The following is a 19,462-nucleotide window of genomic DNA, read 5'->3' as shown; positions in this document are numbered from 1 at the left end:
TGCCCCCTTCTGTCCACACTATAAGGTAGTTTCCATTGCCACCAACCCTTAATTATCCGCTACTATAAGGCCCTTACAAAGGGTGTCCCATCCTACTGTGTAATGTTACTATTATCCAAATGGTAGTCTGACCAAGACTTGCAAGGCTATTTAGGAGTGGCCTGTACAGTGTCACCAAATACATATGCAAGTACTTTAAGAGCTTAAATATGTCTCACAAATATCAGCCACAAAGATAGGTTTAAATATATTTAATAATAAATAATAAAAGAACAAGACAATACTCAGTCAATTAACATAGTAACTTCAGAGTTCAAAATCACAGGAAATATTTGAAAACAAAATTGCAGGACAGTCTCAAATAAGTACAGAAAACATCTAAACTAATCTTCACTATATTCCTATCTATATCTAAGAGATATACTATGCCCTAAATCTTACTTTCAGCAAGGCAAGTGCAGATGATGTTCTTGCCAGGTCCAAGACAAAATACACAGTCTCTCTCTCTCAGAGAGTTCTTAAATCAATATCAAATATTGCTGCTGAGTTAGCTTGGATGACATCACTTTTTGTCACCTGACTTCAGTTACCAGGCTGAAACAGAAACTAACAGAATTTAACATCGCTGTGTTAAAAATACATATCTCTCAGATGTTTGCAGAGAACTGTGCAGCTGCTAGGAAGAGACAAAGCAGTAAAACACATTTACATTTTAAACCTAGTAATTGCTTCACTTTCAAGACAATACAAAAACTTCTAGCTCTAGACATTGTGTTTGCTACACTGAAACTGAGAGAGAACTTTTATAGCACAATAATCAAGCACCTTAATTTCAACATATTTTCTTGAAGTTTTGCAAGTTAACCCTTTTATTTTCTAGTTTCCACTGTTAAAACATACATTTGCACAAGTATATAGTTTATATGCATTTCTGTTCTAAGTCAGCAGGGCATGCTGTGGTTACATTTTAGCTCATTACATAACATACAGTTGTGTATAAATCATATCAGTGTTCACAAATAACATAGAATTATTTACAAAATTCCAGATAGCTGCGCTGGCAGTAATTCCCTGTATCACACTTCTAACTATATTATGCATTTTCCATATTTCTTGCCTTCTCATGTGATCCTTCACCTTATATTCTTTCTTTTGGTTTTGGCACATTCAGTTGCTGCCTGATTTTTATCTACTTCTGGTTTGATTTCCATTCCCATTTGACGCCGATATGCTTCGGCTAAACTAAGCAGGGAAGTTATCTTAGATGTGTTCTTCTCACGTTTCATGACTTTCACTTTGTTTGTGTGTTGTGAAGTCAGCAGATATGTACGCAGTCCAACAATTGCAGATCTATACATGTAATTAATTTCAAGGAGGCCCATGCTTCCTTCAGAACGGGGAATATATAGTCTTGGTATGCAATGATATTTATAAATCATTTGATGTCTGAGCATGAAACGTCCTTCTTGTTTTCCTGTCCAACACCTTTTGGGGCCAGTCTGTCACTCCAAAACTATAAGTTAGGGGAAGAGGAACAAATTGGTTTATAGCTTAGACTTTGTTCCTAGATGTCAATGCTGTTTTCAGTATTAATTTTAGTCTTTAAAATATCCCTAAGTTCTAGTCATATTTGTTCATGCTTTATCATTTCTCTTTCATCAATTCCCAAATATTTAAACACTCCCTCTTGCTCAAGGTCTTTTATATCACATTCTTGTCCCAAACTGATGTTTTCTTGGTGCTGCAGTTTTCCTGCTTTAAAGGTTGCTTTTGCACATTTATCAAGACCAAATGACATTCTTGTATCATCTTAAAAACTTTTAATTACTTGCAGTTGTGTTTTCAGTTCCTCATCTGATGAACTATACAGTTTTAAATCATCTTCAAAAAGATGAGAAGTCTTCACACTTTGTTGTTTTCTGGGAGCCAAATTGTAGCCATGACCTAATCTGCTAAGTAGACAGCTCAATGGGTTAAGGGCCAGACAAAAGAGCAATGGTGACAGTGAGTCACCTTGGAATATCTCCCATTGAATTTTTATCCCTGGAATAATAATTTGTCCTTTATCATGGTTTAATTGTAAAGTGGTTTGCCACTGTTTCATGGTCATTGTAATGTTATCGATCAGTGTACGGAGTATCTTGTACATTTTTAAGCAGTCTTTTATCCATAAATGTGGGATACTGTCAAATGCTTTTTTGTAGTCTATCCATGCCATACTTAGATTCTTCCCCCTTTTTGCAGTTCTCGATTATGACTTTATTTAATGACAAATGATCTTTTGTTCCATATGACTTTCTCTTATTACCCTTTTGTTTTGTTAGCATGATTGAGTTTTCATCTAAATCAGTGGTCCCCAACTACCGGGCCTTGGATCATTTGGTACTGGGCTGCACAGAAATTTTTAGGCGGGAAGTGAAACAAAAAAGTGAATGTGTGTGTGTGTATATGTGTGAGTATGTTTGTGTGTGTGTGCGAATGCGTGTATGAAAGCAGAATGTATGTGTTTGTGAAAGCAGAAGAGACTGTGTATGTGTGTATGAGAGAGTGAACAGTGAGATCGAGCGTGCCGTTATTTTATACTTGCTAAGCAGCACTCACTACAGAAGTACTTTAATAGAACTAGATTCCAGATTCACTGTGCTCCCTAGGCAGTCAACAGATTATTTTCCATATTTATGGTACTTAATCATGAGTCTCACACCTGTGACAGAGAGCAGTCAGAAACATCAAGCACTCCTACAGTACAAGCCATGGTGTGTGCACTAATATAGACATGCTTATTAGCTGCAGTCTTCCCTACCAATAAAGAAACTGCTATTAAACCAGGTGGTTTGAAACAATACATTTATTTAAGATGTGTAAAATGCCTTTTTAAATGAAATCACTGCATAATAGCAATACTTTACATTGGATTGTAGATGTTTGGAGCCTTTCTAATGTAACAATATTTAGCAACTTGGGCTTTCCTGTCTGAGGTAAACAGCTCAGTTCTTGGCTGCAACTCTCATTGCCCAGACCTGAATGTGACTTGTTACTTAAATAACATGAGAAAATTTACTAACCTGGGTTGCAGATGTCTAGGTGAGAAATTTATGACTTGTGAAGAAGACATGTCACAGAAACACAGTATACAAGACCTGCATGATGTCATACTTGATGATACAATAGTCACAATTGTGAAAACAAAATGCACACAATGATGAAAGCAAATGTGATAGTAGAAAAAAGCAAGTTAAAAATATGGTGATACTGTACAGATCCCCAGTTATACCCCACTTAGAGCATACTGTCCAAATGTGGAAGTTGTATGAGTGATAAAATAAAAGGAAGTGTAAAGACAGGTGATAAAGATGTTACATGGACAGCACCAGAAGCCTTATAATAAAAGACTAAACCTATATAATGTTTTCACCTACTTTCTGCTTATCTTCTGTATTTTCCTTACAATCCAGCCATAAATGCTCTGTTTTTTTCACAGTTTTTTCACATTTCAAACATTTCAAGTCAAATCTTTTGATTTCACGTACCACTTTGCCACAGTATATAAAATTTCCTTTTGTCACAATTGTTCACTAAATGGTCATTCTTACCACAGAAAAAAAACGTTTTCCTTTCTGCTTCTCCAAGCTGCCACTTAGCCCAGACCAGATGTAGGAAGTGCCACAACAAACAGTGTCCCTGTTTGTAACAAGTAGGGGAAGTTCCCTGTTGCCCTGGCCAAATTTCCCCTTGTCATTGTCAACACCACCTTAGCTGTCCCCTGAAAAGAGGCCATAGTCACCAAAGAAATAAAATAAAATCTATAGACTTTAATGAACTATATTACACAATTCTTTCACACAAGATAATTAACTTTTGCTTTAGAAAAGAGATGTACGATGTGTGCTGTCTTTCTTTAGATTATTGTTGCCACTAGTATGTTGGTCATGAACTATGATGTTCTTTGTACCAGACAGCATCAGAAATCAAGTGTGATGAGGGGAGTTTAGAAAATTATGTAGGGGGATAAATCAAACCTGAAAACAGGAATGTTCCCTCAAATAGGGACAGTTGAAAGATCAGTATGTGTATAAAATATTCTGTACAAAATGAATGGGATATAAAAATAATGCAGAGGTTCAGAAATGCATGAAAAAATGCCTAATGGCATGTTTTATATATTCAGGTAAAAGTCAGGCGTAAATTTGGTTTCTGGACTTACACAGTTAAGTAAAAATTACCTGGCAAACATAGGGTGTTTGACATCTCTACCAGTGCATTACTTCATCACTTTTCTCTACATGTTAGATGCATGAACTTTTTGTTAGTGTAGATACCAGCAGATTATTTATTGTCAGTTGATATCTAGTTTTATTTGGAGTACTGAAATTTTACTATTCAACTTTTTTCTTTAAATTCTGAAATTGTGTCTCTCACTTTCTCCATTTGTAGGATCGTCGCACCTTCCTGCGGGACCCTCCTACTGGAGTAAACTTTCATTTCAACTTTGATCACATAGCTTCAGTGGCAAAAGTAATGCTGCAGCAAGATGAATGTTTAAATCGGATGCGTTTTGAGCTTGTACCAAAACTGTGAGTAATGGATCTAGATATTTACATTCTAATTGTAACAAAATATTCAGGCAGAAATTCAGCACTACTTTTCTGCATGGTTTATTTTTTTTTTTCTAATTTTGGTGACATTCTTACTGCTTATGTCTGTGATTATTTAAAAAAAGTCAGGCTCACCATTTGCTTAGAAACTTGCCTGGGAACTAGGAGATACAGTTCCATTTATTGTCAAAACATTATGCTGACTACATCATCTTGGAAATGTTAGGTACATGTCTTTTGTACTGCAGTTACTTCAGTTTTCAAACCAGTTAAAAATGTTTGTAGAAATTTGATGTTCTGACTTAAATGGAAGATGGTTAGTAATGTTATCAGAAAAATCATTCATTACACGCGCGCGCACACACACACACACACACACACACACACACACACACACACACACACACACACCTGTGTTTACGTTGATTTAACAATGAGTGGCAAAACCATGCTCCAGCTTTAAGAGGACCTACACAGCTGTACCAAATAAAGGAGTTATCTTATTCAGCTGCTGCATATTTCATTTTTTAATTGAAAAAATTGTGAGGCCATATAGTATATATTATAAAGCACAAAAAAACAAAATATAGATTTCTGTTTTTTTTTCATTAATTATTGAGCTTTGCATTTGTTCTGATTGTACTGCCATTTGTTTAAAAGTTGATTCCCGAAATGTATATTCGTTGGTTGTACACTTTAGATACTTTAACAAACAGACAAATCAACAGATATATCAGTAGAAGAAATACAGCTCTTTCATTAGATGCTCCTGTAATGAGGATCTTCACTGTTTGCATTACCTTGCTGTTATATATTAGTTTTAGGTCTTCATTTTTGGTGTAAGTATACAATTCTAGTTGTGTTCTTTCTCTGTCTCTCACTGTCTAGACCAAAAATTAAATTTGACCTCAGAACATATGTAGCATTTTCCAAAATTAAGGTCTGAAGTAGTTCACTTCATTTGGTCTTCAACCTGTGGGATACCGGATCTGTATCAGATCCGAGCTGGCAATCTCACTAGCATGTGCTCCAAGCTTCAAGCTCCTCCCCTTACCCGTAATACACCTCCACTACCTTCCAGCCCCCAGATCTCATTTGCCGCGGCTTGCTGAAGCATCGTGATCTCCTGAGCTCTGAGTAGTGAGTGGGATTTTTCTGCTTTTAAGCAGATTTTTTCCCTGAAATATTAGTGTAGTGTTTAGTGTAGGTTCCCGCTTCTCCTCCCCTCACTGGTGCATCGTGAATTTAACTTTTGTTGTAGTTTAGCATTAGTTTGTTAGTGTGCTTTGATTCCCTTCCCTTCCCCCCTCAGTGTGTTCTGTGTGACTTGAGTGTGTAGTGAGCGGTTTGAGTGGGAAAACTGGTAATTTTTCTCTCCTTTTTTCCCCCTTCTCTTGTTTGAGTGGCTGGATAGAAGGATGGCTGATAAGCCTGTGTTCAAAAGGTGCACTGAGTGTGGCCATAAATTGTTTTCGGCAGATGGCCACACTCTGAGTAATGTGCTTGGGCATTGCCCACCTAAATACTGACTGCTCTATATGCGCAGGTTTTAACTCTCATGCTATCAAGGACAGGAAGGCTAAGTTGGCCCTGAAAGGCCTTCTTCCCACTTCTGAGGTGGTTGCCTTGTCCTCTGCTTTGGTCACAGTGGCTGTTTTGGCTGCCTCTCCTTCCTCTCTTGCTTCTCCTCCCTCCGAGGCTGGGACTCAACCTCCATTTCAAAGCCTGTGGAAGTGGAGTGGAAAAGGGGCAGAGAGAAGGAGAGAGAGCCAAAATCTCACAGACCTGACAAACATAAGAGGTCCCCGGACCTCCCTTCCCCCGCCAAAAGTCATCCTAGGATCCATGACTCCCCTCGGCTCCGATCTCCGAGATTTTCCCCAGAGCCAGAGGAGACACGTTCTCCATCTAGGGCCTCAGTTCCTTGACCCACAAGGTCGGAGTCCGTGGCCTCGTCGAGGTCCACGCGGGGCTTATCGGTAGTTGACATGGATAAAATGATGAGGCAGTTCATTCGTACTCGGATCCAGATGGGGGTCTTGCCAACCCCCTCTTCCTCTGGAGGGGGGAGCTCGCTTCCCTTTTTACACTGATTTCACCTTCTCCTATCTGTCCACCGGGTTCAGAGTACTCCGATCCAAGGATGGCCTTAGTCAGGGGTCGGCTCCAATGGTACCTGCTTCCTCGACGCCAACAGCTACCTGGAGCATGTCAGATCCGAGCAACGCCTGGCTCAGACTATGTCAGTTTTCGGAACCTTTCAAGGTGTCCTTTGCCAATGCCCCTTATGATGGCTGTACTCTCTTTGTTAAGTCCGTCAAAGAGACTTTAGTCCAGAGTGAGAAGGATGGGAAGACACTGTCTGCCATCGGAATCCGCTTCTTGAACCCTCAAAGATCCTTTTCCTGGAATCAGAGAGGGCAAAAGAAGATGTGGCTCTGGAAGTCACAGTATTCCCGGGACACTCAGAGCTCTTCTTCCCCCAGAGGCAGAGGGGGACAGAATGGATGCCGGCCCAGAGGCAGAGGGGGTCCGAGGAATTTTGAGTCTCGAGAACCTTTCTCGGACAGGCCTGGACAGCAACCCTGTGGGGTTGCCTGACTGCTCTACTGTGTAGGCAGTCAGGGATGATTGTCATTGCTCCTGGCAGCATGGGAGTCCATAACATCAGACCACTGGGTGCTTGAGATCATATCCAGAGGATACTGTATCTCCTTTATGGTTCCTCCCAAACACCTTCCGGACGTACCACCCATGCAAAGGGAGGCAACAGCACAGGAAATTTCCAAGCTGCTAAAAAAACAGCCATTGAACCCGTCCCTCCAGATCAGTCCAAATCGGGCTTCTACCCCAGGTTTTTTTTGGTGCCAAAGAAAATGGGGGACTTAAGGCCCATTCTGGACCTATCTACCCTGAACCTGTCAGTTCCCAAAGAAAAATTCCAGATGGTCACACTACAGTCCATCATGCCGTACCTGCAAGAAAGCGACTGGATGTGCTCATTAGACCTCCAGGATGCCTACTACCACATAAAGATGCACAGAAGCTCCAGGAGGTTCCTCCAATTCCAGCTAGGAGTCAATCATTACCAATTTTGACCTACCCTTTGGTCTCACCATAGCCCCCAGGGTGTTCACCAAAGTGATGGCAGTAGTAGCGACTCACCTGAGGCTTCAGGGGATTCAGGTCTATCCGTAGCTGGATGATTGACTCCTCACTGCTCCCACCAGGCATCTACTTTCTCAAACCACGGATCATTTCTTAAAGCTTGCCCTGCATTTGGGGATCACAGTCAACGCATCCAAATCACTTCTAAACCCTATCCAGGTTATAGACTACATTGGGGCAAGGATAGACACCTTACAGTGCAAAATTTTCCTGACCTCGGAGAGACCTGAGGATGCATGTCTCTCTGATATACCATTCTCATCTTCCATCGGCAGAATCAGTGTTGAGGGCCTTAGGTTGAACGGCGGTGACCATAACGCTTCTTCCGTGCACCCGGTTACATATGAGAATTCTACAGTGGACACTAGCTGTACAATGGTCTCTATTGGAACTTCCATTATCGTATCCAATACAACTCAGTCGAGTCTGTCGGTCGTCCCTTCTGTGGTGGATGTGCTCTCCACAGATCTTGGAGGGATGACCCTTTGTTTCAGCCTCTGTCCAAGCCACAGTGACCATGGATGCCTCCCAACTTGGGTGGGGGGCATTGTTTGGGCAGGACAGTCCAAGGCCTATGGTCCCCTGTAGAGACCAGCTTGCACATAAACGTTCTAGAGATGAGGGCGGTCTTTTTGGCGTTGCAGGCCCTTCATGCCTTTCTTCCTCTGAGAACCATTGCAATTCAGTCAGACAACATGTCAGTGGTCTGGTACATCAACAAACAGGGAGGGACCAGATCTTAACCCCTTTGTCACGAGGCCATGAGAGTGTGGGAATGGGCGATCTCCACCGGTCGTTTTCTCATAGCAACACACATTCCAGGAAGGTTCAGTGTTCTAGCAGACAGGTTAAGTTGGACTATTCTGATGCCTTACAAGTGGTCTCTGAATCTTTCAGTAGTGGAGCAGATCTTCCTGGAGTGGGGTCAGCCTTGCTGCGATCTCTTTGCATCTCCTTCCGATGTGAAGTGCAGTGAGTTTTTTGCTCTGAACCCCCTGCTGGTGGGGTCCCCCAGAGATGCTCTAGTCCATGCTTGGCCTCCCAGTCTTCTGTATGCTTACCCTCCAGTACCTCTTATTCCGAGGTTTCTACAGAAAGGTTGTCGACTGGGGAGCAAAGTGATCCTCATTGCCCCATTTTGGCCTCGCCAGATATGGTTTCCCTTCCTTTGGTCTCACCTTCTGGCTCTGCCCTGGATCTTTGGTCCCATTCATGATCTGGTGTCACACTCATCGGGAGTTCCTCATTCGAACCTGGACAGTTTGAAACTCACAGCTTGGCTGCTCCAGTTCCCATGATCGCTAGGACTCCTGGATTATCCTCTTCAGTTAAGTCTAATCTGGTGGCTGCTCATAAGTCTTCAACTCGGAAGATTTATCGCAGCAAATGGAAACATTTTTCCTTTTGGGATTCTCAAAGGAGTTTAGACCCCTTCAGGGCTCCTATTTCTGCCATTCTCAATTTCCTAGCCAATATTTTTCATCAGGGAGCTAGTTCTTCTAGTATCAAAGTTCAGTTGGCTGCCATTTCTCATTTTCATGTGGGTGAGAATTCGGCTTCACTGGCCTCCTCCAGACTGTGTAAAGCCTTTATCAAAGGGACCTTTCTGTTATGCCCTTGGTCAAGGATCCTGTTCCTCCATGGGACCTTACTGTGGTTCTTCAAGCTTTGGTCACTTTATCTTTTGAACCTGCTGCAACCACAGATCTAAAATTCTTATCTTGGAAAACAGCATTCCTGGTGGCTATCACTTCTGCTAAAAGGGTTTCAGAACTACAAGCCTTGTCCATCAAAGTTCCATATATGATTTTCCATAAAGATAGGGTTTCCCTTCGGACCAATCCATCTTTTCTTCCTAAGGTTGCATCACAATTTAACATCAATCAGACAATTAATTTACCTGTTTTCTTCCCAAATTTTGCTAACAAAATGGAATACAGACTCCACTTGTTGGATGTTCATAGACAGTTACGATTTTATTTACACAGGACCAAAATTTTCCGCAAATCAGATCAGTTGTTTGTGTCCTTCTCTAAACCCTTTTTGGGCAAACCTATCTCCAAGGTCACTATTGCTAGCTGGATTTCCTTGTGCATCCTTCAGGTCTATAAGGATAAAGGTGTGAATCATCTGGGTCAGGTGAAAGCTCATTCCACTAGGTCCTTGGCTACTTCTACGGCCGTTTGGTCTAGAGTCTCATTTGATGATATTTGTTCTGCATCTACTTGGTCCTCATCTCATACCTTTATTTCTCACTACAAATTGGATTTGACTTCTAGAAGGATAGCATCCTTTGATTCCACAGTGCTCCAGAATATCCTTCCATGAGGTCCACCCAGGAGTTTTAGTAGCTGGGGACTCTGTCCCACGGGTTGAAGACCAAATAAAGTAAACTACTTCAGATAAAGAAGTTATGTACTCACCATAATCTTCCATCTGAGGAGTTCTACTTCATTTGTCTTCAGCCGTCCCTCCCTCCTTCCCCCTGACCTTTTCATATGAACAGCCTGTGGGCTGCAGTTGTAGCTCATAAAGTATTTTTCAGGTCAGGTTATCAGTATAAGGGTCAGCAAACTCGATCTAGGGGTTGGAAGGTAGTGAAGGTGTATTATGGTTAAGGGGAGGAGCTTAGAGCTTGGAGCAGATGCTAGTGAGATTGCCGGCTCTGATCCGGTATCCCACTGGTTGAAGACAAATGAAGTAGAACTACTCAGATGGAACATTATGGTGAGTACATAACTTCTTTTTTTCTGAATATTTATATCCATTTTATATTTACTTGTATTTTTGTAGTAATATATTTTCCATTGTTTGTGATATTAGTGCATTTTATTTGATTATAATGTGTTTTACTGTCATTTTTCCATTGTTCTGAGTGGATGATGTATGTATATTTTTTATTTTAAACATTCATTTATTAGTTTTTATTTTTGTTGTCTTAACACACTTATTTGTTTTGGATTTAATTTTGGTGAGAGATGTACTGGCTGGCTGGTAGTGAGTATTTCGGGTTCTTGTATGTTTGTTTAGATAGTTTTATGCAATTGAATTGACTGGAAGAGATTGCCAGATTTTGTATTTTTTCATATTATATTACATTGTATTTTGTTTTAGGGTTGGGTTAAGTGTATTGGTATGTTGCATGGATAAGTTATATTTTGGAGATGCTTGGGGATGTTTTATATTTAGTTTAATTGTTTTGTGTTTTTGCTATTATTTTCTGCAATGAAGCTGATCTGGTTTTCTATGGTTTGCTTACTTTTGTTAGAATAGTGTCATCAACCTCTAGATATTTTGGATGATGCAGTCAACACATAGATACATTTAAAAAGTACTGTAGTTGCCCAGCCCACAGGATTAAAACAAAAGCAAAACCAATGTTGACTTTTTGACCCCTCTTCCCCCTTACACACACTCACTCTCAAGTAAGTCATTTTTTTTTCCATTTTCTTTAATATTAAGAAATCATCTAGCAGCACCACACTGAAACAAAAACCTTACCACTGTAATCACAGCACAACCTATTTCTCAACTTTTAAAATGTAATGAAGGGGCCCAGTCTTCTTCCATGAGTTACATTTTTACTCCTTTGTTTTTCTCTTTAAATGCTCAAATAATGTTCGATATCCTTCAGTTCCAATGTTGCAATATTCTACTAGTGAGTTTACCCTTCTTCCAATCAGCTTGTTCGGCCAGGTTTCTAAAGCTTTTCCAGTCCCTCTTGGTGCGTTGGACGTCTGACATGGAGGCAGGTGCATGGCCCATAAAGGTGACGTCTGTACACACCAGCCCTCAGAACTTTTCAGAGGCGGCCTGTGCTATGCTATTACACTGCAGGACTGCAGCCCCCCCCCCAAAGCTGTAAAGAAGAAGGAAAAGAAAATAGACTGTGTGTGTGTGTGTGTGTGTGTGTGTGTGTGTGTGTGTGTGTGTGTGTTGTGTGTGCAGCTGTAAAGAGGAAGGAAAAGGAAATAGAGAGAGAGTGTGTGTGTGTGTGTGTGTGTGTGTGTGTGTGTGTGTGTGTGTGTGTGTGTGTGTGTGTATTTGTGTATGTGTATATGAAATGGTCCAGTTAAATATACCTGGTGGCTAGAGTGAACTCAGGAAATGTGGCCAGACGCAAACCATGTACCTTACAAAAGAGCTTGAATTCCCTACCCATTATCACTTGTGAAATTTTTGCTTATATTTTTGTTCTTGTGAAATTTGTGGTTTTCTGGATTTTGAATTCACTAAATAATGACAGGCATTTGAATTTCAAACTTCATATTCTTCAGAAAGTAAATGGTAACACAAAACCTTTTATTTTAGCAATTTTCTGTTTATAAGATTGAAATGTGTTCCTATGTTTAGGGCTGTATTCCCCTGGTTTTCAATTATTAAGGAATTCCCAATATTATTCTAGCATGTCCAAAGGTCAGTTGTCAATCTCCTCTCCGGTCCAGCTGGTGAATCTGGGAATCTTGAGGCAATGTTACAACTGCCTCATGTACACAGACAACCCTCTCCTCCTCCCAACAAATTCCAACACATGTGAGAGATGCAACCATATAGCCAAACTGGAGGCTAAGCTCTCTCAACTCAGTACTGGCATAACCAGTCAGGAGGAGAAGGTAACCACACTCACTACAATTCCAGTCTCACATAGACCTACCATGACAGCAAACCAAACACATAATCACACAAAAACATACTCGGAGGCTCTAAATAAAGATCTGCCGAAGCAGCAGAGACCTCCAAAGCAGACACCCAAGCAGCCGTTACCCCAAAACAAAACACGTGCAACACATATCTCACAAAGCCAGTGTGCCAAACAGTCACAGCCCTTAAGACTAAACAACACACCTGATACACTTGTAATAGGTGACTGTATCGTCAGGCACACTGACGTCCCGCTCACCAGGCTGAACAAGGAGAGGGTCACGGTGAGCAGCCTGTCGGGCGCTAGGATCCATCACATAACACAAGCACTCAGGTCACTCCAAGGCAAGTACAATAATGACTCAGTCATTGTCCATGCTGGTGTGAATGACCTGAGACGTACCTCCCTGGACTACGTGAAAAGAGACATAAAGGAGCTCTCTGAGCATGTAGCCCAGGCCGGTATGACCCTGACCTTGAGTAGCATCTTACCCTCACCAAGAATGATGCCACAATATGAAGACAAGATGATCAATTTCAACAATTGGCTTAAGTACTGGTGTCATTCAAAGGGGATCCAATGCTTGTCAACTTGGGATGATATGCTCAACAAGCCACGATGCTTCGCTAGGGACGGCTTGCACCTGTCACCCCTGGGCTTTCGGATATTGGCAAAGGCTCTTGCTACCCCCATAGTGCCTTTTTAGGCAAGGCTCAAAAGACAAACCCACCTCCATAGGTATCACAAGGGATAAGAAACTAAGAGTAATGCTACTCAACGCCAGAAGTCTAAACCTCAAGATGCAAGCACTCAAAACTCTCCTTAGCATGGAGAACATCGATATCTGTGCAGTAACAGAAACCTGGTTCAGGGCTCCCGAGAGCACCCCAGCACTACCAGGTTATACCTCATACCATGCTTTTCGGCCCCAAAACTTGGACCAAACCACAAAAGGAGGGGGAGTATCGATATTCATCAAAGATACCCACACCTCCAGGTTGGTGGCAAAGCACAAAGCATCAGAGACTATCCATGTGCAACTAACAGTGGGTAAAACTGCCTTCCAGTTTATAGCCTGCTACAGACCACCCTCCCAAACCCAGGAACCCCACTCGGCCTTCCTGAGAACACTGGAAAATATGAAGGTCTCTCCAAACACCATTATATTGGGCGACTTCAACTACCCAAACATAGACTGGGAGCATTACTCTAGCTCTAACACCCTAGCCCAAAGGTTCCTAGAATTTATAAACTCAAATGCTATGGAACAACTTGTTACCACTCCCACAAGAGGGAAAACATACTGGACCTGATCATCACCAACATGGGGACTCTATGCTCCAGACCAGAAGTGTATCCCTCACTGGTAAGATCAGACCATAAACTAATCTCACTGGATATTCACATCCCGACCCCACCCCTGCCCAGAAAACCACAGTGAAAAACTTCTCTAAAGCAAATTTCACACTCCTCAAAACTGAGGTGGAATCCTTCAAAGCCCCTGGGCCTGTGGAAAATCTGGCCCAGACCGCAGAATCCTTTATAAACGCATTCTATGAACACCTTCAGGAATGCATGGATCATGCGATCCCAAATAAAACCAAGACCCAATCTTCCAAAGGCAGGCGTCCTGTCTGGTGGACCCCAGCCATAAACAAACTATACAATAGAAGGAGGAAGCTACTAAATGATAGAGCAAAATCCCAAAAGGGAAGGCATCACTGATCAGTATTAGCAAAAACTATGGGCACACATAAAATTGTCTAAGGCCAGCTTCGAGAAAAATTGCACAGGACACTAAGGATAATCACAAGGCTTTCTTTAGTTATGTTAGGAACCTGGGTGGTAATTCCCAGATATGCTCAGAATTAGTCCAAAATGACAAAAAATACACCGAACCCACAGACATTGCCAACATCCTAGCTGACAGGTTCAGCGCAAACTTCTCCCCCCCCCACCAAAAGGGCAAATATCTATCCCAGCAGAGTGCTGCCCCCCTGACATCTCAGATGCTCAGGTAAGAGCCGCCCTCTCCAAAGCAAAAAACACAGCATCAATGGGACCAGATGGTGTCCCGGGCTGCGTCCTACATGAACTCCAAGAAGAGCTAAACCCAAACATAAAACTACTGCTCAATCTCAGCCTTACTACAGGATATGTGCCCAAAGAGTGGCGTACAGCAACAGTGGTCCCTCTCCATAAAGGTGGTGCTTCAACGGATCCTGGAAACTATCGCCCCATAAGCCTGACTAGCTTGGTCTGCAAAGCTATGGAAAGGATCATCATGCACCTCATAAATAAAGATATTGGGGACCTACAAACAATGGATCCTACCCAGTTCAGCTTTGTTAAGGGCAGATCCTGCCTCTTAAACCTGGTTGATTTCTTTGAAACAGTCACCAAGGCCATTGACGAGGGGAAGGTGGTCCACACAGCCTACCTGGACCTCGCAAAAGCCTTCGATACAATACCCCACTCGGGCATTATAGATAAGCTCACCAGCTTAAATATAAACCCCTATGTCACTAGATGGATTGCAAACTGGCTCAAGGACAGAACCCACATGGTTAGAATTGCTGGAGCCATGTCAGACTCCAAACCAGTTACAAGTGGTGTCCCACAAGGCTCAGTCCTGGGACCTCTCTTGTTCGGTATATATTTCTCGGAGGTACAGGCCAACACGGAAGGACTGTGGCTGACCAAGTTCGCAGATGACTGCAAACTGGGCCATAATCGACTCTCCAGCCGACACAAGCATCCTCCAAAAGGACCTCATAGAAACAGACAACTGGTGCCAGAGCCATGGCCTCAAGCTAAATGCCAAAAAGTGTATAGTCATCTCCTTTGGCAAAAACAAAGTGCCCACAAATTACCACATAGGTGGTAATCCATTAAGTACAGAAGAAGTAATTAGGGACCTGGGGACCCAAGTTGATAGCAGTCTCTCATTTGACAACCACGTGGCCAAAGTGGTTAGAAAAACATTTTATATAGCCCACCTAATCATGAAGAGATTCACATCTAGATCAGGGGAGGTCATCGTGCCTCTTTACTCATCCCTCATCAGGCCCATAATTGAGTACAATGCCCCTTTTGGGATGTACCTTACCAGATACCTGCAGCAACTGGAAAGACCCCAAAAGTACCTCACCAAGAGGATCAAAGGGCTCAAACAGATGCCATATGCTGCCCGGTTAAAGAAACTCCAGCTCTACTCAGTGGCATACCGCCTGTTCAGAGGCGATCTGTGCCTGACGTATAAAGCCATGTCCAACCCGGAATTAATGGACATGCTGCACCTCAGAAAATCCAAATCCCATCGAGCTACGCTCGAGAGACTTGAACCTCAGCACTGAAATAAATAGGACATGCTGGAGGGACAGATTCATAACCCAGAGGCTCCCTTCACTCTGGAATAAAATCCCAGTCCAGGTTAGGCAGAGTCCCTCATTGATTCTCTTCAAGAGGAATCTTGATGAGTGGATGGGAGATCGTAGGTTTACCCCGGGTATCACTTCTGTGTCACTGTTAGACAGAGGCACAGTATACTAACCTCGAAAAAGGGCATAGCAAAATAAATTTAAAATGGGTGGTGAAAGCCAAACACATTCTGGCTAGGCTTATAAATGCCCTAGGGCAGATAGCTTAGTATGAACCTATGAACCCCCATTATTGGCTTTGTCCAGGTTCATTTGTGCTATGAGGTTGAGAGCTATGGTGAGAACTGAATTCACTGAATATGTTTGGGAGCTGTATTCCCCCATTATTGGCTTTGTCTAGGTGTTTTGTGCTAAGAGGTTGAGAGCTATGGTGAGAACCAAATTCACTAAATGATAGACATTTAAGTTTCAGTCTACCTGTCTTTCAAGAAACAGCTGATTTGGCATAGTGGTATTTTGTTCTGACTGTAGTCCGCATGGTCCTGGGTTCAAGACTTGGCAGTGAAATGCATGGTGGTAGCACAGCATTTTATTCTAGCAACTTTCCAAGATTATACAAGCAATGTTTAAAATGTGTCACTAGTTTTTGGGCTTTTGCCCCCTCCCCAATAAATTTTGGCTTTTTCCAGATTTCTTGTGCTTTAAAGTTGAGAGATACAGTTGAGTGTTGAGTGGATTCTTCAAGGAGCTGAGAGCTTGAAGAGAAGTTTAATGCTGCTTATGCTGAGTCTGCTTGCATTGCTAATAGCACAACAGGTAGTATACTTGCTTTTGATGCAGAAGGCTGTGGGTTCTACTCCCACAGTATAGAGATGCATTGCTGATACTGTACTGTGTTGTACTTTTAAAGGGGGTGGATGCTGCAGTCCTAAGAATGTCCATGTTGGCGGAGATACCTAGTAATGATGAACCTGTTATCAGTTTGCCATCCATTCCCTATTGCAATATTACTAGTTTATCATTTTTTAATGTAAAATAGGCAATTTATTCCTCAAGGGCAACAGGCACTTTATTTGTAGATGAAACAATGAACTATAAAGTTGTTTGCTAGCAGCAACCTCTTTATAAGCAGCATTAAACTTCTCTTTTACTTCTGCAGAGATTATGCATGTTTACTGATACTGGTGGATTGTAGATGTTTGAGTAGACTTTTATGATGGAAATGTTCTGAACTGGGCAGTTTTGTCATTATTGGTGCATGCATTTTGTTTCATTGTTTACTGGAAAAATGTTCAAAACAATAAAATTAAAATGCCAGCTAACAACTGTACTGTATTATACAAGGAATATAATTTAATACAAGCAAAAAGGTGTATCAAATAACACATGTATGTTTCCTGTGCAAGGGGCCTATGATCTGAAAACAGCCCAAAGTTAATCTTTATCTGCCACTGGCCAGATCTATTTTCTTTGAATGTGGGTTTCAGTGCTGTTTCAATGAATGCGAGTTTCAATGGCAGAGAAGTTTTAATGCCAAGTCTATTTTCATTGTGAGACTGCATTGCTTTGTTTAGCAGATGTCTATTAGTGTTTGTGCTGTAAAATGTAAAATAAAACTTTTAAATGAAATCCAAATCATCACAGAAGTAAAGCAGTATGAACATTACAGTGTTTATGGTAAATGGGGAGAAATAGCCAAGTAATAGAACATTGTGAGGGGGGATAGGTGGCAAACTCAGACAGCCCCAGCTGAACTAAACCTCTTAACTGTCCAGATTTTTGCAGAATGAATACATTTTTGCTTCTTATTTTTGGTTTGTTCCTCATAAAATTTGTGTTTTTCTGGCAAATCATTTAGGAATGAAGTCACTAAATAATGACAGACATTGAGTTTCAGACTTCATAGAAAAATGCATGCTAAAGCAAGACCTGTTGTTCTGTTAACTGACTAAGTTTATACAAGAGCAATTTGTAGTACCGTTTGTATGTTCCACCAATATATTTGGCCTTATCCAAATTTCATGCATTAGGAGTTTGAGAGGTACATGCCAATAAATCACTTTATAAAATTTTGTATATCCAAACCTCTCAACTGTCCCCGATTTTGGCTCAAAATGTTGATCTCCCCCTAATAATCCCTCCACAAAATGGCAAATTTGGAAGAAAAGGTGGAGGGTTTACAATTAAATAATTGTAATGATCAGAGTTATAGATTACTTTTAATTTCAGAAATACATGTAGATTCTCTTATTTTGTCAGCTGGTCAAGTTAGCAGTACTAATATTTAAAAATGTGTCCCTTCTTTGACAGGTTCCCAGCTGTGTTGTGTGGCTATTTTATATTTTTGCATCACATTTTTGGTCAGTTTTTCATAAAATTGTGGTTTTCTGGCAAATTAGTGGCAAATCATTAAAGATTGAAGTTAATAAATAATGACAGACATTTGAGTTTCAGATTTCATACCCTTCAGAAAAATCAAACTAATGCAAGACCTACTATTCTATTATCTTTCTATGTTTATAAGAGCAATATTTAAAATTTGTCCTTATTTGTGGGCCTTTGTCCCACTTCTGTTTATGATTTTGTCCAGATTTCTTGCTCTGAGGCTGAGAGGTATGACAAATGTGTCAGGGGAGCTATCAGCCTTAGCCAGAGACATTTCAAATTGTGACATACTTGTTGCACACCACTCCCCCACGTAGTGACTTTGGATGTGTCCAAGCAAGGCAAGGAGCAGTTATGTAGTGTAAGTGTGCAGAGTATCCCCCCATCCAAGATGGACACAAGTACTACAGTGGCTTTTCATCTGTCCTTGATTTTGCAGAATGTTCTGGTTTTCTGTCATATTTTTATACTGTTGATTTATGCTTCTTCTTATTCAGAAAATGCATGTCATTGCAATGCCTGTTGCTCTGTGTTTAAGCAGCAATGCTTTAATGACCATCAGGTAAGCTTGTCTGAGACTGTAAGGTGCAAGTAAGCTTTAATAAGCATACTGTTAAAGAATTTCCAACATTGAAAGCCTTTTTGTTGTTGCCATGCAGAGAATATTTACATAACTAGGTAGCATATAAGCCTTAGGTATTGAAATGCATACGACAGTATTTGTAATAAAGGACAGGAGTACAATATTTTCAGATGATCATTACATTTTTTTGGAGACTTGCAGTCATCCTTGCTGGTTTTACCCTTAAACTAAACAGAATGCCAGTCTATCGTGGGGTCCGTAACCTGTGCAGTAATCCTTTAAGCAATTTATTTTCAGCTTGTTTCTTGTTTGCTATTCATTTCTTACTTTGACCATGTTTTCCCCAATGAACAAGTAGATAATTGTTGTCAGGCACCAGGTCTTTTTTGGAGAAGAAACATTTTTACAAGTGGGGGTATCACAGAGATTGCTACTTTCAGGATGTTACTTGGTACTTTTATAAAGCTGAATATAAATTATAATTAGAACTACAGTGCAAGGAGAAGTGGTTTGAGCTGAGTGCTGCCTGTTTTTTTTATACTTGATTTTGACTGGTATTCCAGTAATGTATTTAAAAAGTAATTTATTTTTTCACACCTCACAACCTTTTCGTTTCCATCTATATATTAAGTAAGCTGTCATGTAGCCAATGCATTGAAATATTTTTTTTCTTCTACAATTCATTTTGTGTTGATTAGACACTCATAAT

General features: G+C 41.1%; 1 protein-coding gene across 1 annotated transcript in view; it reads left to right on the top strand.

The window, feature by feature from the left end:
- The window catches only part of LOC122792429 (synapse-associated protein 1-like), a 353,118-nt gene that overhangs the window by 210,784 nt on the left and 122,872 nt on the right, over positions 1 to 19,462 (top strand). Inside the window, exon 5 of the mRNA XM_044060219.1 lies at positions 4,435 to 4,574. Within this exon, the coding sequence (XP_043916154.1) occupies positions 4,435 to 4,574 (140 nt within the window). The remainder of the gene's footprint in view (positions 1 to 4,434; positions 4,575 to 19,462) is intronic.

Source organism: Protopterus annectens, chromosome 1.part2, assembly GCF_019279795.1.
Source record: "Protopterus annectens isolate FY-2018-M chromosome 1.part2, PAN1.0, whole genome shotgun sequence".
Taxonomy (NCBI): Eukaryota; Metazoa; Chordata; order Ceratodontiformes; family Protopteridae; genus Protopterus; species Protopterus annectens.
The sequence above is the reverse complement of the archived record's forward strand: the minus strand, read 5'-3'. Positions and strand labels throughout refer to the sequence as shown.